The sequence below is a fragment of the Nicotiana tabacum genome, chromosome 18 (assembly GCF_000715075.1).
Source record: "Nicotiana tabacum cultivar K326 chromosome 18, ASM71507v2, whole genome shotgun sequence".
Classification (NCBI taxonomy): Eukaryota; Viridiplantae; Streptophyta; class Magnoliopsida; order Solanales; family Solanaceae; genus Nicotiana; species Nicotiana tabacum.
The window spans coordinates 45,792,846-45,818,150 of NC_134097.1; the positions used below are offsets into that span (position 1 = coordinate 45,792,846).

Below are 25,305 nucleotides of genomic sequence, written 5' to 3' on the forward strand. Positions count from 1 at the left end.
GGTTACATGCTCGTTTGGATCTGTGGTCCCATTATATTTGGGGATGTCGGGCATACGAAACCTCTTTGGGATCGGTTTTGGTGCCGCACTTAGAGAAAAAGGGCTTCTGGATAAAGTTTTTGGAATCTGGTCCCTTCAATATCAGGGGTGCCCTCGTGATCTGGTCGACCCTGGAGTTGTGTGTTACCACTTTCTTGTCATTATCTTCAATCTTCTTCTCACCCGACTCCACTCATTTTGTCAACTCTTCGAGCATCTTCAACACCTCAAGATTTACTCCGGGCTCAGCTTCACCCGGTCTCTTGATAATTTGCTCATCTCTTCAAGTGCTTTCCCGGGATCATTTGGGCTCGACCCTATTAGGGGCGTGACTTTGATTCTGCAGTTGTACTATCGCCGCCTGTAGAGCCTGCAACATTTAGAAGATTAGTCGAAGTCTTACCCTATCACATTCGCCCTTGGGCGCTTCACGAGTTGTTGGTCGGGGTCCCCCACGAATGTTGTTTTCAGGATCAGTTGGCAAATTGACAATGATGGACACCTGCAAGTTAACATCGGCCGGATTAGCAATTGGGACACTGTTGTGATCGGCAGGAGGTACCTCATTGCTGGGCACCAAATTATTATTTTTGCCGTAATAGCTAGACTCAGCGTAAACGTTCAAGTGAGCAGGATGAGAGTTTGACATTTTTGGGTTGGCCTGAAATTAAGACTTCAAAGAACAAACGTAAAATATGGTGTTATTGAGATTCAGATCAAATCACCACTATTATCCTTAGCCCCACGATGGGTGCCAAATTATTTACTCCGAAATCGGGTAACAATTAAATTTGTACGTGATTTTAAGGATATGTGGTTTCACTCAACACGAATAATTAAGAATATCAAATAAACAAATTAGAGATAAAATAAACGTTTAAACCAATTGCAATATTATAGCCAAGCCTGAGCTTAAACTGACCGATGACCTCGTCCTCGGTTGGACCTTCGATTTTAGCCCAGCCGTGAATGAAGAACATAGCAAATGAGCAAAAACTCTAACAATAGCTAAAAGGCAGAAAGTAAACTTGTATTGCTTTGATTTACATATTACAACTCGTGTTACAAAAGAAAAACTTCCCATTTATATAGTAGGAGAGTTTCATCTCTAGTATAAGTCTAAAAAGGTAAAAATCTTCCCTTCCTGGTTATTACTGATCCATGATCGACATCGAGCGAGATCCGCACCGTGATATCCGGTTAATTGCGAATATCAAGAACCTCTATTTGCCATATGTAATCGTTTATCGTGTCTCCCGAGATCTTAGAACTCATTCTTGGCCTAGAACGCATACCCTATGACAGGCACATCGTTCGCTTTTTATGGATCTCGATACGGAGGGTTTCTAACCTCGATTACAATCTCGTATATGCGTGCTCTTTCTCTATTTTTTCATCAAAAAATCAGGGTAGACATTACCCCCGATTTTTCCATACACATATGTTTTGCCTAATTAAAATGGCAAAAGAGAAAGGTGATGAAACCTATGTCACTATGCCTAACTAACCCTCGTAGATACCGTCTTCCGCCCAATCCTACACACCCCTAACCCCTTATTCACCTTACTCTCTGTTAATTACCTCATTCTCTTTTGTCCTCTTATGTAACCGTTTCTAGTATACTTACAAAAATCCACCTAACTTTGAAGCATCACTTCTCTCCCTTTCATATAAACTCAGTTTTTTGTTTGAGTATTTTATACATATTTCTTTATCATAACTAAAGTTGTAGTTGAAAGTCAAGGTGAACATGTCTGTCTCAAGTTTTGTTGCAGCTCCAATTGCTGGATCAACCTATCTTGGTTTGAAATCCAACAGCATCAACCTTTTTCCTGCTAAGGATACAATTAGTTGGAGTCGAAAAACTATCTCCAATGGCTCTAAAACTTGCTGCATGAAGGTACACAAATATTGTCATCCTTTTTCTTTGCCCTTTATAGAAATGGGTTTTTTGGTTCTCTTTACAATTTTGTCCCTGTTTTTAAGCTAAGTTTTATTTAATTCGTGTTTTAACAATCTTAACGCACTTGAGCTTTATATTACGCAACAATAAAATAACATGATAATGTAAAACTAAGGTATAGGGAATACTGAAAAAGGTGTTAGAAGAAATCGAAGTGATGATGGGAATGAGCTGTAAATCTGGAATGCAAGGTCATTGATAAAAGTCAAATGAACTGTTTAATTTTAGGATTTAAACCATATACACCAATAATATAATTTTTTTTTACATTATTAAAGAACACTATTTTTAATTTTACAGGTTAGTTATGACTTTTACCAGGTTATCAATTAAAGTTTATAAAAGAGACTTCTAAATTATCAATAACTATTTTCTAAATTGAACTGATTGTGAGAAAATCTTTAGTGCACATTTTAGAGCGAATTTAAAGGTCTCTTTTATTCGGAAATCATATTGTAACAACAACAACAACAATAACTACCCAGTAAAATCCCACAAAGTGGGGTCTAGGGAGGGTAATGTGTACGCAGACCTTACCCCTACCCCGATAGGGCAGAGATGCTATTTCCGATAGACCCTCGGCTCAGAAAGACGGAAATAAAAACAAAAAAAAAACAAAAAAAAAAGAAAAAGAAAAGACAATTCATTAGTAACTCCAGTAGAAACCATAATAGTAACAGAAGCATAACAACCAAATGATAAATGACATGCAATAACAGTAACCAGTAACTAAGGCCCGGGGCTAAGATGAACAGCAAGGATAGTATGGATTCAACATAAACTGCAAGCCATCTAAGATCAACCCTAATCCAACCCCGCCTCACCCCCGGTATGAAGTAAGGAAAGCTCTACTACTCCTTAACCTACAACCCTAATGGTTGACCTCCAGACCTTCCTATCAAGGGCCATGTTCTCGGAAATCTGCAGTTGTACCATGTCCTGCTTGATCACCTCTCCCCAATACTTCTTAGGCCTCCCTCTACCTCTTCTCGTACCCACCACGGCCAACCGCTCACACCTCCTAACCAAAGTATCAAGGCTTCTCCTCTGCACGTGCCAGAACCATCTGAGCCTCGCTTCCCGCATCTTGTCATCCACAGCGGCCACGCGCACCTTCTTCCGAATATCTTCATTCCTAATCTTGTCTATCCTAGTGTGCTCACACATCTACCTCAGCATCCTCATCTCTACTACCTTCATCCTCTGGATATAGGAGTTTTTAACTGGCCAACACTATGCCCCATACAACATGGCCGGTCTAACCACAACTCTATAAAACTTACCTTTGAGTATCAGTGGCACTTTCTTGTCACACAAGACTCCAGATGCAAGCCTCAATTTCATCCAGTCCGCCCATATACGGTAAGTGACATCCTCGTCGATCTCTCCGTCCCCCTGGATCATCGACCCAAGATACTTGAAGCTATATTTCTTGGGGATGACCTGTTATCTAAGCCTCACGTCCCTACCTACTTCCCTCAACTCAGCGCTAAACTTGCACTCCAAGTACTCTGTCTTAGACCCGCTCAATTTGAAACCCTTAGACTCGAGGGTCTGTCTCCAAACCTCTAATCTCTCGTTAATACCGACCCTCGTCTTATCAATTGAACTATATCATCAGCAAATAACATACACCATGGTGCATCCCCTTGAATATGGTATGCGAATGCATCCATCACCAAGGCAAATAAGAACGGGCTAAGCGCAGAGCCTTGGTGTAATCCCATAACAACCGGGAAATGCTCTGAGTTGCCTCCCACGATCCTAACCTTAGTCTTAGCTCCATCATACATGCCCTTGATTTCTCTTATGTAGGCTACCAACACGCCCTTTGCCTCAAGACATCTCCAGAGCACCTCCTTAGAGACCTTGTCATACGCTTTCTCCAAGTCAATAAACACCATGTGTAGATCCTTCTTATTATCCATGTACTGTTCCACCAACCTCCTAATAAGGTGGATAGCTTCCGTAGTGGAGCGACCTGGCATGAACCCAAATTGATTGTCGGATATAGACGTAGTCTTCCTCACCCTCACCTCCACCACCCTCTCCCAGATTTTCATGGTATGGCTAACTAACTTGATACCCCTATAATTGTTACAACACTAGATATCACCTTTGTTCTTGTACAACGGTACCACTGTACTCGACCTCCACTCCTCCGGCATCCTCTTCGTCCTAAAAATTACATTGAACAACCCAGTCAACTACTCCAATCCTGCTCTACCCACACACTTCCAAAACTCAACCGAAATTTTATCTGGCCCGATCGCTCTACCCCTACTCATCTTATGCAAAGCCCCCACAACCTCATCCACCTTAATGCACCTGCAATACCTAAAATCTCGGAGACTCTCCGAATGCCCCAAGTCCCCTAGCGCTATATCCCGGCCCCCCTCCTTATTTAGAAGACCATAGAAGTACGTCTGACATCTTTGTTTAATCTGGGACTCTCCTGTCAATACTCTACCATCCTCATCTTTGATGCACCTTACTTGGTCCAGATCTCGGGCCTTCCTCTACCTCGCTTTAGCCAGCCGAAACAACTTCCTGTCCCTGCCTTTCTCCCTCAATTCCTCGTATAGGCGGCCAGACGCTGCATTCTTAGCCTCCGTGACTGCCAGCTTTGCCTCCTTCCTTGCCACCTTGTACCTCTCTCTATTCGCTCTCCTCTCCTCCTCGCTTGTGCTCCCTACCGACTTCGCGTACGCTACCTTCTTCGCCTCCACTTTACCTTAGACTACGTCATTCCACCACCAGTCGCCTTGGTGCCTACCAGAAAAACCCTTCGATATCCCTAGCACCTCTCTTGCCGCCTCCCTCACATAGTTCGCCGCTGTTGACCACATAGTGCCCACGTCTCCACTACTCCTCCAAGCTCCTAGATAATCTCCCATCCAGCTCCTGGGCTTTATCCTTAGTTAAAGCTCCCCATCTAGTCCTCGGTCGTCCACGAGCATACCTCTTCTTCCTTTTCATCATAATGCCGACATCCATCACTAGGAGCCTATGCTGAGTCGCGAGGGTCTCTCCCGGGATAACCTTGCAACCCTCGCACAAATCTCTATCACACCTTCTGAGGAGAAGGTAATCAATCTGAGTCTTCACCACCGAACTTTGGAAAGTAACCAGATGCTCCTCCCTCTTCGGAAAAGTAGATTTCGCAATCACCAGCTCGAAAGCCTTGGCGAAGTCTAACAGCGAAGTACCTCCTCTGTTCCTATCCCCAAGGCCAAAGCCGCCATGCACCTCGCCATAACTACCAGCAACTGACCCAATATGGCCATTAAAATCCTCTCCAATAAATAACCTTTCAGTATGTGGAATACTGCGCATAATCTCGTCCAAACCCTCCCAAAAGTGCCTCTTAACCTCCTCATCCAAGCCCGCTAACGTGAGTATTAAAAAGTGCAATTCGTCTTTATTATTATTTCGAAATTTTCTTTCTTTTCATTACCATTGTTTTTTTAAAATTTAAATTAGCAGACTTGGAATCCGATTGACAACAAGAAATTTGAGACACTCTCATATCTGCCACCTCTATCAGAAGATTCGATTGCAAAGGAGGTTGATTACATGATCCAAAAGGGTTGGATTCCTTGCCTTGAATTTGATCAGGTACGCATTTCCCAACATGAAAACAAATTTGTGGGGGATGTTTTAATTTGTGGATATGGATATTGGGTCGGGTCGGGTCAGGCATATTTTAATTGAGTCATAATTTATTAGACTGAATAAAAAAATAAAAAAATTATAGAATAAGAAAATATTACCGGACAGTGTTCTTTTCCGATAACTGTGATTTTTTGAGTAAAGTAATGAAAGTTGTATGACTTTTGTGAGAGAAAACAAAGTTATATGACTTTGGTGAAAAAATGTCATAGTTATATGACCATTTGTGAAATCTATCCGCTAGTTTGACCAGTTTATAAGCTTAGCCAAACACTCTCTAAGGGTGTATTTGGTATAACGAAAAATGTTTTCCGTGGAAAATATATTCCAAGAAAGTATTTTCTTGGAAAATAAATAGTAATCTTGCTCATTTTCCGGTGTTTGGTACGCAAATTAAGGAAAATAACTTCTCAGGAGTATTCATAAATAATTTAGATATAATAAACATGAAGCCATAAACTTCTGAACCAACAACCTTCCGAACCCAAAAATTGCATAAACTTCCGAACCGCTAAACTTTTAAACCCGTAAACTCTATAATTTCTAAAACTGCAAACTTCCAAACACATAAACCTCCGAACTCATAACTTTGAAACTCGTAAAATTTTGAACATTTAAACTGAAAAATGAAAAAAATAATAACTGCAAACATAAACAAAAATAATTTTGCAAAGGGTAGGGGGTTGGAGGGTGGGCATCGAGGGGGGGGGGGGTTTGAGTAGTGACCAAAAAGAAAAAAAACTAAAATCTAAAAAAGAGCCTTTTTTGGAGAGAGGGGGTGGGAGAAGTGGGGTAGGGGGAGAAGGTTGTGGGGAGGGGGGGTTTGGGGTTAGATGTGATGGTAGGTGGAGTTTTTGAAAAAATAATTTGTCGCGACCCCAATCTCCCTCCGTAGGATATCATGACGGCACATAATCTCTAAGACTAGGTAAGTCTAACAACATGCGTAAATAACTGAAATAATAATTTAAAATCTTAAAATTCAACAACTGGTTTATACACGATTGCCCAAAACCCGGTGAAGTACAAGTCACAAGCTCTATGAAATAATGTTGGTGATCTCTATAAACTAGAGTCTATTAGTGGATAAGGAACTAAAATAATTTAGGTAGAAGGGGTACTCCGAGGCTTGCGGACGCCGGCAAGTATACCTTGAAGTCTCCGCGTAAGGACTCAGCTCAATGATGTCTGGTCTGGTAGGAAGTACCTGGATCTGCACAAAAAGATATGTAGAAGCGTAGCATGAGTACACCACAGCAGTACCCAGTAAGTACCAAGCCTAACCTCGGTAGAGTAGTACGAGGTCAGGCCAAGACCCTACTGAATATAATAAGAAATAGGACGAAAAATTTAACAATATAATAATAATAATAATAATAATGGAGATGAAACAAGTATGCCACAATTTAGCTACACAGAATAACGGCAAATAATACACCACAGAAGAAAACAAGAATTTACATGTTAAGGATTACAAAACAACCAAAGACAAGTACACCAATAGAGAAATATCAACAAGGGTCATTCCCGATGTACCGTCTCGTAGTCCCAAATCACAAATAAATTTACAATCTTTCCTTATATCACTGCGAGCCTTCACATTTAGTTTTAAGAATCACTTTTTCCGAAATAGCATCCAATATTTTAGCCCACTTTATCACATCGCATGACTTCTAATAGTTCCCCTACTAGCACGCGTATCAAGCCCACCTTATATCACCGCATGTATTTCAACACTCAAACCTTATACCACCGCATGCGTATCAATATCATAACATATTACAAATGGCACCTCAAGTGCCCAAATATCACAACTTGCCAAAGAAATCAACAATACTATATTTTTTTCACAATAAAGAGCACACGGCTCAGACAGAAATGTACACAAAGTTTCAACAAAACAACTAAAAGTGAATAACTCAACAGAATAGTATTTCACAATTTAACACTTTGCCTCAATGAAAATCACGACCCTTATAAATTCATTGCCATTTTCAACAACAAAATATTCTCAGAATAGCAATTTCAAGTAAAGAATTCAACAATTAAATAATGAACGTAGAATAAAGGAAACATGAACTTCAATTAAGCATGTAGGGAAATTAGCATGTAAAAGGGATAAGACAAGTAGACATGTGAGAATAGACTAGAAATGATGACCATAACATTTTAAGGTAACTCAGCTACAACATGAAAAGAATCTACATAGCTAAAATAGGAAATTTTCACATTTAGCATGTGTACACACTTGTCACCTTGCGTATACGGCTTTCACTTAGCACAATCAACATAATTCCTAAAGGGTAATTCCCCTACATAAGGTTAGACAAGCCACTTACCTCAATTGGCGCCAACTCACTCCACTAGTAGGCCTTTTCCTTGATTATCCAATCCCGAACGACTCGAGTCTAGCCAAAATAATTTCATACTATAATTATAACCATAGGAAACTAATTCGAACAATAAAATTTATGATATTTGCAAGAAATAAAAAGTCAACGTGGGGCTCACATCTCGAAATTTACAAAAGTTACGAAATCTGAACCCTCATTCAACGACGAGTCCAACCATACCAAAAGTAGTAAATGCCAACTACAACTCGACCCTCAAATTCTCAAATTTAACGAAAAGGATTTTCACAACTTTTCCAACTTAAAACAACAATTAAATGCTAAAAACAACAATGGATTCGGGTAATTTAATCAAAATTGAGTTAGGAATTCTTACCCCAATATTTTCCTTGAAAACAACTCGAAAAATTGCCTCTCACCGAACTCAAAATGCCCAAATTCATTTTTAGAACTTAAGTTCTTTTGCCCAGTCATTTACCCTACGTGATCGCGAAGAACAAAATTAACTGGCAAGAATTAACCTTATGCGAACGTTAAGCACAACCTCCTCAGACCTACGCGATCACGGATAACCCCATGTGATCACGTAGAATAGCGCGTGAAATCTCTAGCTCCCTCCTTTCCTCTACACGAACGCGGCTTAACCCACGCGTTCGCAATGCACTGATGGCCAACAGCTTCGCGATCGTGGGCCTTCCCACGCAACCGCATAGCAGCGGCCCAAAATGAGACCGTGATTACGTATAAGGAAACCAGACCTGCAACACGAGCTATCATCTAAGTCCAATTTTCAATCCGTTAGCAATTTGAAATCCACCCGAGGCCCCTGGGACCTCAACCAATTATGAATTGCTATATATATAGAGTTTACCTTTTAGGTGACCTTTTACATTATCAGCATAAATTAGTCAAACTCATACATTATCTGAGGACTCACTAATGTTTGCTTTGTGATATGCGGCAGGTGGGATATGTACGCAGGGAAAATAGCAGCATGCCAGGCTACTATGATGGAAGGTATTGGACACTGTGGAAGCTGCCCATGTTTGGCTGCAATGACTCATCCCAAGTTCTCAATGAAATCCAAGAATGCAAGAAAGCGTACCCAAATGCTTTCATTCGTTGTTTGGCATTTGACAATGTTAAACAGGTTCAGTGCATGGCCTTTCTCATTCAGAAACCTGCAGCAGCATAGAAGAAGTCACAAGATTTATGTTTGTAATTGCTGAGCTCTTTTCTGTTTGTTTGAATAACATTAAGCAAGCTTAGCCCTTAAGGGCGAAAGCCATGGAATTTGAAATCTGGACCTCAAGGTTTATGGTTGAAGTCGTATATCTAGTTTTGGAAAATAAGAAGATGGCTACATGCTATTTATCAACATGGTTGTATTAACTGTTGCAAATTACCTTAGAATTTTCAAAGAAATTTTAGACACAAGCTTGTGTTGAAAGCAATGTTTAAGATTTCCATTATGTAGTTTGGTTTCGTGTTAAGTTCATTGAAAGGGCAAAATATTACTTTAATTGGGGCATGATATATTTGCAACATCATCCCCCCTTACATGGTAGGAGAAATAAGCATGCTTGAAAGAAAGCTATCGCTTACTTGAAACTTTTCCGAAAAAGAAAAAAATGTACTAGCAAGCTACTTTGAACTGATTGTTGTGGTACAATTCTATTTTAATATGGTTGTATTTTGTTAGATAGAAAAACTTTTGAAAATCGTATTTGCAACTTCAAACATATAGGGGCATAATTTGCAAAGTGGAGGATGTAAAAGGAGTGGAGAGCAATTAACACTCGGTCAATCCCACTCCTTTCCCTATAATATTGACATTTGTTCAAATATAAGAAAATTAAAGTAAGCCTTTTGGGAAATTAGAGTAGTCACCATATATGAAATGTGTGTGTATTTCTATGGCATTAACTTGAACTATATTAGGATTCCATGCCACCGATATCCTTCCCCTAGTTGTATTTGAGTCATTTGTACACCAAAATCATCCAGGTAGATCTTTTTAGTACTATCTGGGAGATCTCTGGTTATGTCAACTTCCACCAAAATCCTGGCAAATGATATCCTACTACTTTGAATAGTACATTCATCTACATAGATTGGCTGTCCCAAACTGCTTCCTATTTTGCTTAGAGCATTTGCAGTCCGACAGTTGAAAGAAAGGTTAAGTAGCTTAATCCATAGAGGCACTGTCTTCAAAACTTCATCATTGAAATTGAATTTCGAAGTCCATGGTTTAATCATAACTGGTATGTTGTTCAAATTATGAGGCCCCAAACACATAATCACGTCCATATCCTCATCGAAGCTGAATCTAATCACGAAATAGCCATCACTATAGAGATAGGCCTGTGACTAGATCGAAACATACCCATGTGCAGCTATGAATCTTTCTATTGTTCCAATGGTTGGAGTTCGCCCTACCACGTATAAGGATGATAGCTAATTTCCACCTATCATTTACAGTAGCTACATCTTCATGCTCTAATTCCACTATTTCATGCCCTCAATAAAATTGAGATTCATACCTTTACCTGCCATTTTGTTCCCTTCAAACACATTAGCTCATTCCTTTCCTCTTTGTCCCCCCCTACTTAGCTTGTAGTTGCCTTTGCTCCAATTGCAATTTCATTTGTGTGCCACCATTCGTTGTTCCTGTTTCATTCAATTGTCCCTATTTATCGTGCTCCGTATGGTTACAGGAGTAATTCCACTACTTGCTAGGCTTTTACTTCCCTCAGCACGAAAGGGAGCGCTGGCCAAATCTCCTATGTTGGGTCGATGTGCTCTTTGTCTCTGCAATTTGTCAACCGGCGTTACTTTCGCCTTTGGTGTTGTGGTTTTTGCTCAAATCAATAACCTTTTTGGCGTTATTGCAATCCCTATTCCGGAACAGCATTCCTTCTACTTCTTTAATCTCATCATTCTGATCCTGGATCAGAGTTTTCGTGGTATTCCCCTCCCTATTTCTGGCGAGGCATAAGTTACGTTTGTGATTTTACTCCCCGTGTTATAGGTTTATTCCAATTTTGATTCATGTGTAATTCGATTATGTATAATTAACCTTCAATAAATAGGAACATGCAATTTCCACATGAATCAAACTAGAATAAACATATAACATGACCAAAATCACTATAGTACTAAATTAATTGATATGAAGGTATCAGTTTTTTAAAGTTTGACCAAAGATATCAAAAAGATCACAAAATTAGCCGAAAAGGATAATGTTAAAAATAAATCAAGAGGTAACTCAACTTAGCTTCAAGCTATCCATCTACACAACTTGTTCAAGTAATATCATCCTTGATTCTAAAAACAACCTCTCCCAACAAATTATGCAATAGAAAATCAAATGACACCACTAGCCCCACGCCCAAAAATTTTTGGAAAAAATAGAACTACCAGAAAAAAAAAAAAGGAAAAAAAAGAACCATTTTCCCACCTCCGTTATCTTCTTTCCTTCTCAATGACTAAAAAGCATCAATCCTGAGCGAAAACTCATTGTCCGTTATAACCATTTTCATACTGTAAGGAACCATCAGATATCCTTCAGATCACTCCAACCTGAGTTAAATAGCTTATGCCCCAAAGCTGGGTCAGATTCTACAACATCAAGAAAGTAAATGACAGTTCATACCAATGGCCAAGATTACAAATATCAATACAAGGTAAAGGGATCAATCCAAGACTTTAGTGCACACACCAAAGTGCATAGAGAGCAACACTATAGTCAAATCCAAATGTAAGTTGATTTATGAAGAAATGCCTATCATTCGGGAGAGATCTGAGAGCAGCTAAGACAAGAAGCAATAGCCCAAATGCATGTTTGCATCAATGAGATAACAGATGGTGCTAAAAGATGACTGCTTTAAAGGGAGGGAGGGGGCACCATTAACCAGCAAACCATTTGGCAGGACCCTGAAGTACTGGTCGCATCTGTTACTGCTTGACTGCAGGCTGCAGCAAACTGTGAACCTATTCTCCACCGCAGAAGTCCAATTACCATGAAATTTTGAGAAAAACAGCACATTATGACCTAAACATACAATTGAAAGGATCTTATATTGTCTCCGGTACTTGGACAAAGAGGCACACTCACATAAGAAGCCAGGCAAAAAGTGCATTCCATCTGCAGATAGAGCGAACATCACATTAAAATCATTATTTGAGTTCTTCAATATAGAAGTAGCACAAAGAAGGAAGAACCTTAACAAATAAATGCAAACACATTGTCAAATATTTTTCTCACAAATAACCAACCATATTCATATCGAAAATGCCTCATTCCAAATTCCTGAAACATGCAATTGTGAACTTAAAAACTTCCCAAATCGGACCATGATAGCCATGCTCATCCCCCATGAAAGCAAAGCCCTTTCTAAATCTTAACCTATAGGCAATAAGCTTCATCACTATCCACTCTTCATTATATCACAGTACCTCTTAACACCACAAAAAAATGAAACTACAAAATGAGCAAACTGTATAGAGGGAAATAAATGTCCTTTACCAATAACATTTGTTATCTCTGTACAACGAGGCAATTTCTTTGAAGTTAATGAAATGTTTATCTGATGAAAACTTATTTTCCTTTTTTCAGTAATATTACATTTAACTAAGCGCTCAATTTTGATTGGTTGAGAACAGTACAAAGACCACTTACAAGAGCCAGTGGAAGTGTTTTAAATAAAGATAAAAAGGATTACCAGCAATAATCCAACAACTAGCTACAGGATCAAAGGGAATAGGGCTGAAACCTATCTGTCAAAGTATCATTCCATCTTCCAAAATACAACCTTTCCTTGATGCTTAAGTCAATCAAACTATGAATAAAATGGACCCTGTAATAAGTATGTGTATTACTTATCAAGAAAAAAACCCCGATAAAGTACCCCGATAAAGTATTATATCATATATAAATGGTAATATTAGGAGCAAAACAATTGTCCAGGCAAATTCCGAAGGTACCATTTCGCATCATGTCAATACTAGTAGTATCATATAAATGGTGAGTATCAATACCGTTAAAGGGGATAAGAACAAACACAAGTATCAGTGTTGTCAAAGGCCAAAGCTCTAAAAAGCGCTCTAGGTCCATTTGGGCTTTAAGGGCAAAGCGCAATTTAAGTGTAGGCTGCAATTATAAAAGGCACAATGCAAGAAAAAATTAAAAATATACATGTAATTCAAGAGAAAAGTAACAAACTCATTCATATTGTTTTCCTTAACAACTAATACACTTATTTGCCGGTTATATTTGTAGTCTAGTATTGCTCCATTTAAGATAGAACTCATGGGCAATAAGGGGCATGTCTTGGTGCCTTGCCTAATGCCGAACCGCAGCTTAAGTGAGGCAAAGCACCCTCCTTGAGCTTTTCTGAGCTTTAGGGCTTAAGTGCGCCTTGAATGAACCTTTGACAACACTGACAAGTATCCATGAAACAAACTCAAAAACCAGTAGCAACTTAATCCTTACATGAGCTACTTCACAACTGATGGCAACCAGTTACCGCTTACTACCATCTTCCTACTACTTCCTAAAGATGGAAAAAAACTGTATCTTGTATTGGAGAGCAACCCAGCCAACTAATCACCCATTAGGATGGGTTCAATAAAACATTATTTTATGATGCATTAGAAATATACTATCTATCCAAAAAAATTAATGTGAGTGAGAAGTAGGTGTCTGATGTGTTTTCGATGTTTTTGCCACCTCTATTATTTCGCTACTACGAAAGTTAACTCCTAATCGACCATGTCATGTTAATAGTCTTCTCTTCTAGTTTCTCTTCATTAAGCGCAGAAAACCGACTCTCATCGAGCTAAGAAAGTAATTGAGGTATTGTTAAAAAGCAATGCAATAAATACAGGAGTTAATAGGGCTAAATATGTATAAACCTTAATACAATTCTTAATATTTGTACTTCAGTAGACTGTCCAAATTGCAAAGAATTTCCAGGAAAATACACTCGGATTATGGTAATGTAACCATTCTAATCTCTTAATGTGTCACGGTAAAAGCTTGAAACCCTAGTACGGAATAGACTCAGCATACCAAACTGCCAATTGGGGCAAAAGACGTTAGCTAAATCTTATCAAAAGAAGCACGCTCAGGGCAAAGACAACTAACAGGAGCTCCATCCTTCCTTACCTTATTCAGTGCTTTTCCAACAACTGCAGCGGGAAGAAGCTGGAAGAGCAAGAATAAGGGAAGAAGAAAAGAGACCCGTAATCTTGATGAGAATAAAAGAGTGACAAAGGTTCCACTTTTTTGTTTACTCATTACATTCAGAAACATGCCATATTCATCAGCCATCTACGTAGCCCCTGTTGTCTTTTTCTTCGTTTATTGTGCTCCAAATAGTCAATACTCTCGCAGACTTTCCAGTTACACAACAGCAATTAATCTCACGTTTACTACATGAAAACAACACGCTTCCTACATCAGGACAATTTTGAAGCAAACCAGAAAAGAAGGTTTCCACTTCTTGGACAGGTTTGCAGATAAACCTGTTTAAAAAGTGGTTTACCAAGAAATGACTAAAGAAACTTATCAAAAATAAACAGATTTGTTGATATCATACATGTCATTTTGCTGTCATCGAATATTGGGTGCAGCTGAAGTTATGCTCTTCTGCAATATTAGATACTTCCCTGTAGGGAACACATAAAGAAGGTATGCGTTCGCATTGTTAGCCTAGTGGTCTGACCCTCACTTCCAACCACAAGCTTGGAGGTTTGCCTCACGAAGGAAACAAAGTGAGAAAGGACTTTTGGTCTCCTGGGTTGGGGGTTTGGGAGGCTAAGTTTTACCGTATCAGAAGAAAACAATAACAAGTCTAACACATGTGGCTCTTTTATATTTTGCTTGGCAACTAGATAAAAAGAAAATCAACACTGTGAAACAACTTACTAAGGTATAGCTTGCCATTGGCACATTAAAGATACTCCTCCCCTGCCCCCAACCAACCTTTGCCAATTTTGGGCCATGTTAAGAAGGCTATAGCAGCACTAAGCATCACGGAAAGCCAAAGATCAAGAAACTATAAGAGTGCTGTATCAAACTGACTCCCAAAGCTCTACATAAGACTAAAATTTCTTTTTTCTGTATCTCTTTCTTTTTGTTTTACATTTTTCTCCACTAGGTGAAGATTATATAATTTTTCTACTTACCCCGGGCTTCTATGCGTCCATCACTAAACAGTAAATGCTACACCACGGATTCTGGAATATTTTGCAATAACCCATTGAATAACTTCAACCAACCATCTTAATGTTAAACAAAGATAACCAACCATAAAGGGGAGTTGACCAAATTTTAGAGAATGTAAACCCAATATGAGTTAATAACTTACTAGGAAAACATGAATGACTGACAAGCATCCGCTATTCTGAAATTTAGTTCAAATCTTAAACACGATTAGATTCTTGACCATTGATGAATTTACATATCTCAATCTAAACCTGCATACAATTTCAGTGCTATAATCTTAAGGACGTTAAAAATGAGAATGCTCTCAGGCACGACTTTCGAGGTAAAGTACGAATAAGCTGTTAGGAAGCTTTCTGATCATCGGAGATCACTGGAGGAACTGAGTTTTTTCTTGAATCTATTCTAACTTGATTAAAACATGGTTCGTGATTATGGTAACAGTGCTAAAAAGATTTTTTTCACATCTGGGGACAAATTTTTTGATATTTCTGACTTCTCTAGTTCCGAAAGGTGGTACGATTGGGTTGAAAGGAGAAGGAATTCAATGCGTAGAATGACAGTTAGTAGGAAGGCAATGCTGTGGATTTACGATTTAATGCACATGACATCTGCATCCAGAGGTAATAAATACAATACTTGGAAATTAACTGATCATCTACAATTCTACATAACTACTACTATTCTCAAAAGTACAACAGATACAGTAGATTCATAAGTATTGTGGCAGGGGAGAGGAGATCAGTCATTATAATTCCTGAACTGTCTCCTAACAAAGGGTGGGGAGGCATAGATGCAAAAAATTGAGAAGTTTATCCTCGAAAACCCAGTCAACGTTGCTGTGCAGAATCCTCAAACCCAGGAGATCACATATGCAGCAGCAACTAACCAGAGCAAATGGCAACCTAAGCAGGGGAATCTCACTTTCGTACATCAAAGTCAGCGTATCAGCGTCCCTAGATCTGTTGCTTTAACAGATAATGACACTCTCAGCAGATGTTTGGTTGGATCCTTTGCTGGGAAGACAGAAGTTCCAACTAGGTCGGAGCTAAGAAGATGGGCCGCAGATAGATGGAAGTTACCTTGCGGCGTCCAGATTTATGACCTAAACGAGCAACAGTTTCTTTTTGAATTTCCCAACAAGAAGATGGCAGAACAAGTTATGCTTGGGGTGTGGAGACGGAAACAAGAACCCATCAAACTGATTTAGTGGTCGCCGGAGGCCAGCTGCTCTCCGGCAGGTCTCGTTAGTGAGCCTCTTTGGATTAGGGTTATCGGCTTACCTTTACATTTATGGTCAAAAGAGGTCATGGAGGAGATAAGGATGAAATGCGGCGGATGGGTAGAAACAGAAGAAAAGGCATCTCAGAAACCATCTGAACTGGCCAAGAATCAGAGTAAGAGGGCCAATTGACAAAATTCCCAAATGCATTGAAGTGGAAAACGACGGTCTGGTTTTCTCCATGCCAATTTGGTGTGAATCTACTCCGATGGTGACTGTTGATCGGAGGATTACTGAGGAAAGGGATTCTAGGGCTATGGTCTGTGTACAGTCACATCTGGTGGCAGAAGATATAGGGGCTAGGGTGGCTGGTCGCGTGGGAGAGCATGGGGAAGTGTCACACTTTAAAATTGGACAGCTAAAGGGGCATGCAGAGCACGTGGAGGCTCCTGTTGCTGGAACAAACTCTGGGGCCAAAGACTCATGTTTGGGCTTGGTTCAAAGGCCATTTATATTGCAGAAAGGAATTGGGCCAGAATTATTTTTGAGTAACCCACAAAAGCCGAGTCTTGTAATGGCTGGTTATGGGGGAGAACAAGGGGAGTCATCTAATTCCAAATTCGGATTGTTGCTAGGGCATGCTGAGCACGTGGAGGATTTAGTTTTAAATGGACCGTCTCTTGGGGCTAAAGAATCGGATTTGGGCCGGGCCCAAAGGCAGGAAATTGGGCCAGACCAAATTTTGTGCTCTTTCACTCCTCTAGAGCCCAGACCACTGAATATAGTGGATTCTTTCCTCGTTGAGATCGAAGCTAACCAAGCTTCTCAGTCAAGCGACTCTTTATTAATGGTGGATTCAGCGGAGGTTGCAAAAGAAGATGCTCATGTTAGTTATCAGAGTCAAAATCTTCTTCGAATTTCTGAAGGAAACGAAGAAACTTTCTATGATGCAGGGCCGGATATCGAGGGAACGGGCAGTAGAAAACCAAGAAAATTCTGGGCTACAATTAATTCGAGTGGAACAATCTCAACACTGGCCAATTGAAGATGTCCAACCGCTAGATGTTCAAATTCAGATGGCTGAGTTAGAAGCTTCATTATGGGTTCACCGAAATGTCATGAAGCTAAGCAAGCAGTTTGGGGTGGACTTAGACCTGGTCTCTGTTCATGAAATTGGACAAGAAGAAGCACGAGAAGCGAAAGGAAACTAGTGGCTCTAACCCATCTACCCAAAACAAAAAGGGGTGAATGAAGTCAAGAATCTACAATTTGACATCAAATTCAAAGAAAGTGGATCAAGGAGCAAGGGAACAAACAACTCTACCAGTTCTTGATGAAGGTACAAATTATTTCATGGAACGTGAGGGGTTTGAATGACTTTGAAAATAGAGGGTGATAAAATCTTTAATGCAAGAATGGAGAGCAGATATCTATTGTTTTCAAGAAACAAAGATGGAAGGGGAGCGTGGTGCGGTGGTTAGGTCTTTGTGTAGCAATAGATGGGCAGACTATGGAGGTTTAGAGTCTAATGGGAGGAGTGGAGGTATTCTAATTATGTGGGACAAAGGGTGTGGGCCGGGGAATTAGTTAATACTGGGTTACATTCTTCTCTAAATAGGAATTTCTCTTGGTTCCTTACTGGGGTCTATGCCCTAAACTGTAGAAGGGAGAGAGAGGAGCTTTGGTGGGAGCTGGGTGCGATTAGAGGAGTTTGTAAAGGTGCTTGGGTGGTTTGTGGTGATTTTAACACTACTAGATACGCTACTGAAAGGAAGAATAGCAGGGGTATTACCAGAGCTATGAAGGATTTTTCAAAAGTAATAGAAGATCTAGAGCTTGTTGACCCTCCTTTATTGGGAGGTAGGTACACTTGGGATAGGGGAAACAATCATGATTGTTCTTCAAGAATGGATAGATTCTTGTTTTCAGCTGAGTGGGACGAGAAGTTTAACAATATTAAGCAGTCTCTTCTTCCTAGAATTGTCTCTGATCATTGCCCTATTTCTCTGAAATGTGGGGAATGGGATTTCTCAAAATCTTATTTCAAATTTGAGAATTGGTGGATGGAAGTGGAAGGGTTTAAGGAGAGGATGGCAGGATGGTGGAATTCATGTGAGATCACTGGAAGGCCGGATTATATTCTGGCTTATAAACTCAAAATGTTGAAAGTTAAGTTAAAGGAGTGGAATGTGCTTAATGGGGGAGCTTGAAAAGGAAGAAGATTGAGCTTTTGAACCAAATTCAAAACTTGGATCTTTTGCAGGAACAAAGACCATTAAATGAGGCCGAATTACTTGAGAAGGCAAGCTTGCACATGGAATTCCAAGAGATTGCAAAGAATGAAGAAATATCTTAGAGACAAAGATCTAGAGCTTTATGGCTGAAACAAGGTGACAAAAACACCAAGTTTTTTCAGAAAATTGCCAACTATCATAGAAGAGCCAATCATATAGATAAGCTGGAGGTTCAAGGGGAAGAAATTATTGAGCCACATGGAATTAAAACCGAGATAGTGTCTTTTTATCAGAAACTATATGCAGAAACAGAAATCTGGAGACCTGATTTTAACTTCCAAGGTGAATGCAGCAGTACAGAGGAAGATAATGAATTGTTGCAAGGTGTATTTGAAGAACAAGAAGTATTTGAGACCTTGAAGCTATGTGCAGTTGACAAGGCACCGGGCCCTGATGGTTTCTCTATGGGGTTTTTCCATAATTGCTGGGAGATTGTGAAAGAAGATATCATGCAGGCCATCAGGAACTTCCACAACAATGAGTATTTTGAGAGAAGTTTCAATGCTTCTTACATAGCCCTTATTCCAAAGAAAAAAGGTGCTAAGGAACTCAAGGATTTCAGACCTATTAGTCTTATAGGAAGCATTTACAAGATCATTTCCAAACTGTTGACAGAGAGGCTCAAGAAAGTGGCGGACAAACTAGTGAAAGGGCATCAAATGGCCTTCATAAGAGGCAGGCAAATCATGGATGCTTCTTTGATTGCAAATGAATGTGTGGACTCCAGACTTAAAGGGCAGGTTCCTGGAATTCTTTGTAAGCTTGATACTGAGAAGGCCTATGATCATGTTAATTGGAACTTTTTACTCAAAGTTCTTCAGGATATGGGTTTTGGTAGGAAGTGGATCAACTGGATATCTTTCTGCATCAAAACAGTCAGATTTTCCATTTTGGTGAATGGTTCTCCAGAGGGCTGTTTTCCTTCTGAGATAGGTTTGAGACAAGGGGATCCCATATCACCTTTTCTTTTCCTCTTTGCTATGGAAGGATTGAACCAAATGTTAAGAAATGCAAACAACAATAGTTGGCTGAAAGGTTTTAAAGCTTCAAACAGGGAGGGAGATAGTGTGGAGATCACCCATCTTCTATATGCTTACGACTCTTTAGTTTTTTGTGAGGCAAAGGCAGATCAACTAAAATATCTAAGTCATTCTTGTTATATTTGAAGCAGTCTCAGGGCTCCATGTAAATTGGAGGAAGAGCATGTTGTTCCCAGTTAAAGAAGATGATATCTAGGCCCTAGCAGCTATACTGGGATGTGAGGTGGGTTCTCTACCAACTATATATTTGGATTTATCTCTAGACTCCAAGAACAAAGTGCAGGAAATATGGAATGGGGCTCTTGAAAGATGTGAAAAGAGGCTGTCAATATGGAAGAGCCAGTATTTATCCTTGGGTGGAAGGGTGGTATTGGTTAATAGTGTCTTGGATGCACTTCCTACATATGTAATGTCTTTGTTTCCCTTACCAAGCAAGGTAAGGAAAAGAATGGATGCACTAAGAAGGAACTTTATATGGCAAGGAAACAGAGAGAAGGAAGCTATTCATTTGGTTAACTGGAATTCTCTTATCACAAGCAAAGACAAAGGGGGCTTGGGTATTAGGAACCTTAAAGCCCACAATCAGAGTTTACTCTTGAAGTGGCTTTGGAGGTACAATCTGGAGGTTAATGCTTTGTGAAGAAAGGTCATCTGTGACAAGTACGGACAAAATGGACTATGGTGCTCTAACATTGTTAATAGTCCACATGGGGTTGGGGTATGGAAGTCAATCAGACTTCACTGGAATACTCTGGCTTATAATACAACCATAAAGGTGGGTAAGGGAAGGAAAACACTTTTCTGGAGTGAAAACTGGTTAGGACATGATCCTCTCAAAGAACTTTTTCCTGATTTTTTCAGCATTGCAACATCGCCTACATCCACTTAGACATTGCCTGGGGTCAGCAAGGATGGAATGTTACTTTTAGAAGGGCCTTGAATGATTGGGAATTAGAGAAGGTTGTGGATTTCGCTAATATATTGGAACAATTCCAAGGTCTTGGAGAAACTGAAGATAAACTCTGTTGGAACCTTTGCAGGAGTAGGAATTTTACGGTCAAATCCGCATATACTCTAATTGCTGCTTCAAACCAACAGTTAGGACAATGGCCCTGGAGGTATATTTGGAAAGTAAAGACACTTTTCAAGGTGGTATGCTTTTCATGGTTAGTTGCAAGAAAGGCTTGTCTAACCCAAGAGAACTTGAGAAGAAGAGGTTTTCAGCTATACTCTAGATGCATATTATGTGGTACAGCTATAGAAACTAATAGCCATTTGTTTCTTCATTGTCCTTTTACTGACCAACTGTTGCAGCTCTTTCTTAATATTGTGGGCGTTAAATGGAGCATGACAGCTAACACTTGTGAACTGTTGAAGTGTTGGAATTACAATGGGGGTATAGTGAAACAGAAGAAATGGTGGCGATTGGTTCCTACGTGCATATGGTGGACAGTTTGGAAGGAGAAATTTAAGAACTTTTGAAGACAGAAGCAATTCTTTACAGAAAATCAAGATGAAGAGTTTACTTTTGTTTCATTTCTGGTGTAAAGAAAGTTGTGTAGAGGAGGCAGAACCTTTAGTAGACCTGATAGGTGCACTGTAATCTTAGGTTGACATAGCTGGTTTTTGTTCCTTGTAAATATGGCTTGGCACTGCCCTAGTGCTGTTTTATTTATTAATATACATGTTACCATTATCAAAAAAAAAAATCGCAACCTGCATACATGTAATTACACTTAAGGGCATCAGTTTGTTTCAGTTTAATTTGTGTGGAAATTGTATAAGTATGCATTGAAAGAGAATCAATGTTGCTATGCATTCTTAATTCCACTAATGCAAATGGATTAATTCCATGACTATCATATCTTTTGCACTCTCTTCCTAATTTTCCACCAAAATCTGCAAGTAACCATTTCCCAGACACAATCTTTCTAAACAATCTTTTTTCATGAACATGGCATAAGGACAAAGACAGTGCAAAGCTACAATGAAGGGACTTTTAAAAGAAAAGCTTTTCGGACGGGGATATTATCTTCAGATGCACTTCCAGATTATCTAATTTATTTAGAAGGGGTAAAAAAATTGAAGCTTGAAAAAACCCATGAGTCCGACACTTTGTAAAAATGTATATCATGCCTTATTAAAAGCTTAAAGGGTTAAACATGCACATGTTTTATACTCGCAATAAGAAACAAAATTCACTAAATAGTCGGATTTTCACTGAATAACACTGTTTTAAATTTCTCTCCTTCATCTCAACTCTTCAACTAATCCAAAACAATGACATTGAGTCCCATATGGCTAGCTTTTGGGATTAAGTTAGGCCCAAGTTTCATTTTCTTATCACTGCTTTGCTACACTAGTCCCTAACCAAACAAGTAAGAGTTCACTACTCATTATTTGACGGATAACATCATAATTCCATTACGAAGCTCAACCAAACACTAAATGTACATAAATCAACTCTCTAATACTTAAAATTTCAAAACTAACCCCCCCCCCCCCCTTCCATTTTCATTACACTAGTCCCTAACCAAACAAGTATACTCCTTATTTGACGGATAACATCATAATTCCATTACGAAGCTCAACCAAACACTAAATATACATAAATCAACTCTCTAATACTTAAAATTTCAAACTAACCCTCCCCCCCCCCCCCCAAAAAAAAAAAAACACACCCACAAGAAAAAAAATGAGGAACTAAACTCTTCGTTTATAGAGACAATAAGAACAAAAACCTGGGAAAATCAGCGGTTGCACTCAGCAGGCAAGGGCCTATTGAAGCCACCACGCCTATTCATGTACTGTCGAGGCTGCCGTTTAGTGACTTTCCTTACAGCACCCACATCATTCCCTGCCACTGGCTTCCCCTTTGTCGAATCAAACCCTACCGGTATACCCAATTTCTTCATCATCTCAATCTCTTCCTCATCCATCATCTCTTCATCGCCACTCCCCCCCTCCTCCTTCTTCTTCTGCTTCTTCTGTTCTTTCGCTATCCCGTCCACAAAATCCTCAACCTCTCTCCGCGTATCCCTATCCCTATCCTTATCTCTATCGCCATCGTCTTTTCGTCTCTTTCTAGGAGGACTTTCCACTGAGGGACGGTGGTGACGGTGGCGGTTGCGGCGGTCAGTGGGAGAACGGGAGCGGGAAGTAGAACGGTGGCGGTGGCGGTGACGGTCAGTGGAAGGGGAACGAGTTCGGGAGCGAGTGTGTCGACTGGTTTTTATATGGTCAGGGGTGTAAGAACGTTCACGGTCTCTCCGGTCACGGTCATCCCGGTCACGTTTCCGATCTCTGTCTCTATCCTTGTCCCTCTCTCGCTCTCTCTCCCGGTCACGGTCACGATCCCGGTCAATTTCACGGTCACGGTATCGAGTTCGGTCACGGTCGGTCATCGTCCCGTTAAGGGAAGGAGAGTAGAAGGGTTTTGAAGTTTGAACAAAGAAGAGACAGTGATATTGTTTTCCTCGGAAGGATTTAGGAGAAATGCAATCCCGGTTTTGCGCTATTTACTCTTTTTCTATGGGTGTTTACGGGCCGGGCTGACCCGTTTTCAGCCCGTTACTATTCACGTTGGGGCGGGTTGGGACGGGGCCCGAGTTGTGCGTTCACGTTTAGACTAACGGTACCCCGAACCCGTTAAATCCGAATTCCTTAACGGGTTGAACACGGGCTGCAGCCCGTTAACAGCTCGGTTTCCGTTTGAAATTTTTTTTTTCAATTAAATTGGACCGTTCCCAACGGTCAAATTCAGAAATAACCGTTGGGAAACGGCCAGAAATTGCAGAAACGGCCAATTTCCCAATTTCGGCCCCCCATTAATAATATAGCCCTCCCACCCCAAAATCTATAAATAGCCCCCCTTCTTCTTCATTTTTTCTCACAAATTCACTCTCTTACTACTCTAATTCTCTCTAAGTATCAAACTCTCAATTCTCTCTTGATATTATAGTTCTTAAATTCTCAAATCTCAAATTCTCAATTATTTATTATTTCAAGTTTCATCAATTATTTAGTTTAGCCATTACAAAATTATTATTATCAAATATCAATTATTCAAGTGAAGTGTGGTATTAATTATCAAGTATTCGAGTATTATCAACTATCAAGTTTCGGTCTATCAATTGAAGTTTGAATTTTGATATCAAAAATTCAAAATTAGTGCGGCATAAGGAATCCCGGTACACTCGCTCCATCTCACTTGAGTTTTCTGAAGCTTATTATCCTACCATTTCAAATGGTTTAGTTCATATTGCTGAAATTTCTTTTTTACTACATAATTTGAAGCAGAAAGAAGGATATGCTACTGTTGTTGAATCTATGCTAGATAAGTTTAAAAAGTATTTCTACCCAATTCCCTATATTTACCTAATTGGTGCTATTTTAAACCCTACTGTCAAAATGATAAAGTGTCGCCAATTAATTAGAGCTTTATATACTTATATGGATGTTGGCCCAACTGAAACTCCTGATATTGACACTTGTATTTCTGAGCTACACACACATTTACAAACTTTATATAATTATTATGCTAACATTGTTGATGCTTCTTCGGTTGTAGATGCAAATATTCCTTCAACTAATCCTTCAACATCTGGAACAACTATGGATGATGATGATTGTGTTCAAGATTATCAGATTTGGTCTACACTAGGAGAGCATCAACAAACCAGTAGCAGAAATATTGATGAACTACAATTCTACTTGCAAAAGTCACCAGAGCCCCTCACAAAGGATTTTCTACCGCTGAGTTGGTGGAGGAGCAACTCAAATCAATTTCCTGTTCTTTCGGCCATGGCTCGAGACGTGCTAAATGTGCCGATTTCAACAGTCGCATCAGAGAGCGCATTTAGCCAAGCAAGACAGCAGCTAGGAGATACCCGTCATTCATTGGGCAGCAACGCTTTGGAAATTCTAGTATGCTTCGGAGATTGGATAAGATCAGAACGGCGAAATAAAGGGCGTGACGAGGTAGATGAAGAGGAGGACCAAGAAATTTGAGATATAATGGTTTATGGTTCCGATTCAATCAATCCCGGAAACCAAGAACCTCATGTTGATATGGAAGAACTTACAAAAATGATGCAAAGCATGTGATGTACTACTTCTTATTTTTTATAATTATTGTAAACTTTTAAGTTTTAATTTGCAAGTTCAAAAATAAAAGAAAATCAAAAAAGAACCTATTGGTCTTCGGAGTTTGTTCCTTACATTTGCCTATTGGTCTTATACTCTTATTAAATAATTTTTTGTAGCCATATACTTTTCAATTTCAATTTTATAATTATAAAATACAAATTTCAAATTTAAAACTTTAAACTTCAAAGTTTAATTCTAACCCTTAAAAGTTTGCAAATACTTAACTATCAATAATATTGAATAAGAAAAATAAAATTTAAATTAAAAAAAAAATGAGCCCGGCCCGCCAGAGCCCTAACCCGTACGGGCCCATGAAAACCCGAAAAATCTCAGCCCTATAACAGCCCG

At 39.5% G+C, this 25,305-nt stretch overlaps 2 protein-coding genes across 3 annotated transcripts; one reads left to right on the top strand and one right to left on the bottom strand.

Moving 5' to 3' along the window:
* Positions 1–1,580: 1,580 nt before the first annotated feature.
* Positions 1,581–9,475, top strand: LOC107775666 (ribulose bisphosphate carboxylase small subunit, chloroplastic). 2 transcript variants are annotated; one of them, XM_016595418.2, is made up of 3 exons: positions 1,581–1,939; positions 5,486–5,620; positions 8,990–9,475. In XM_016595418.2, the coding sequence occupies exons 1-3, from the start codon at positions 1,790–1,792 to the stop codon at positions 9,218–9,220; spliced, it is 516 nt and encodes a 171-aa protein (XP_016450904.1). In that variant the 5' UTR covers positions 1,581–1,789; the 3' UTR covers positions 9,221–9,475. The 2 variants fall into 2 exon arrangements, with proteins under 2 accessions (XP_016450904.1, XP_016450905.1); XM_016595419.2 differs by having other exon boundaries at positions 1,611–1,939; positions 5,489–5,620.
* A 2,183-nt stretch (positions 9,476–11,658) lies between these two features.
* Positions 11,659–23,311, bottom strand: LOC107762655 (uncharacterized). The gene is made up of 2 exons (XM_075236833.1): positions 22,551–23,311; positions 11,659–12,172 (listed from the first exon to the last, which is right to left on the bottom strand). Exon 1 carries the CDS (start codon positions 23,211–23,213, stop codon positions 22,560–22,562), a length of 654 nt encoding a protein of 217 aa, XP_075092934.1. The 5' UTR covers positions 23,214–23,311; the 3' UTR covers positions 11,659–12,172; positions 22,551–22,559.
* Positions 23,312–25,305: the final 1,994 nt, after the last annotated feature.

Coding starts and splice junctions, on each gene's coding strand:
- LOC107775666 (XM_016595418.2), top strand. CDS start 1,790: ATGTCTGTCTCAAGTTTTGTTGCAGCTCCAATTGCTGGATCAACCTAT. Junction 1,940..5,485: donor CTAAAACTTGCTGCATGAAG/GTACACAAATAT, acceptor AATTTAAATTAG/CAGACTTGGAATCCGATTGA. Junction 5,621..8,989: donor CTTGCCTTGAATTTGATCAG/GTACGCATTTCC, acceptor GATATGCGGCAG/GTGGGATATGTACGCAGGGA.
- LOC107762655 (XM_075236833.1), bottom strand. CDS start 23,213: ATGACCGACCGTGACCGAACTCGATACCGTGACCGTGAAATTGACCGG.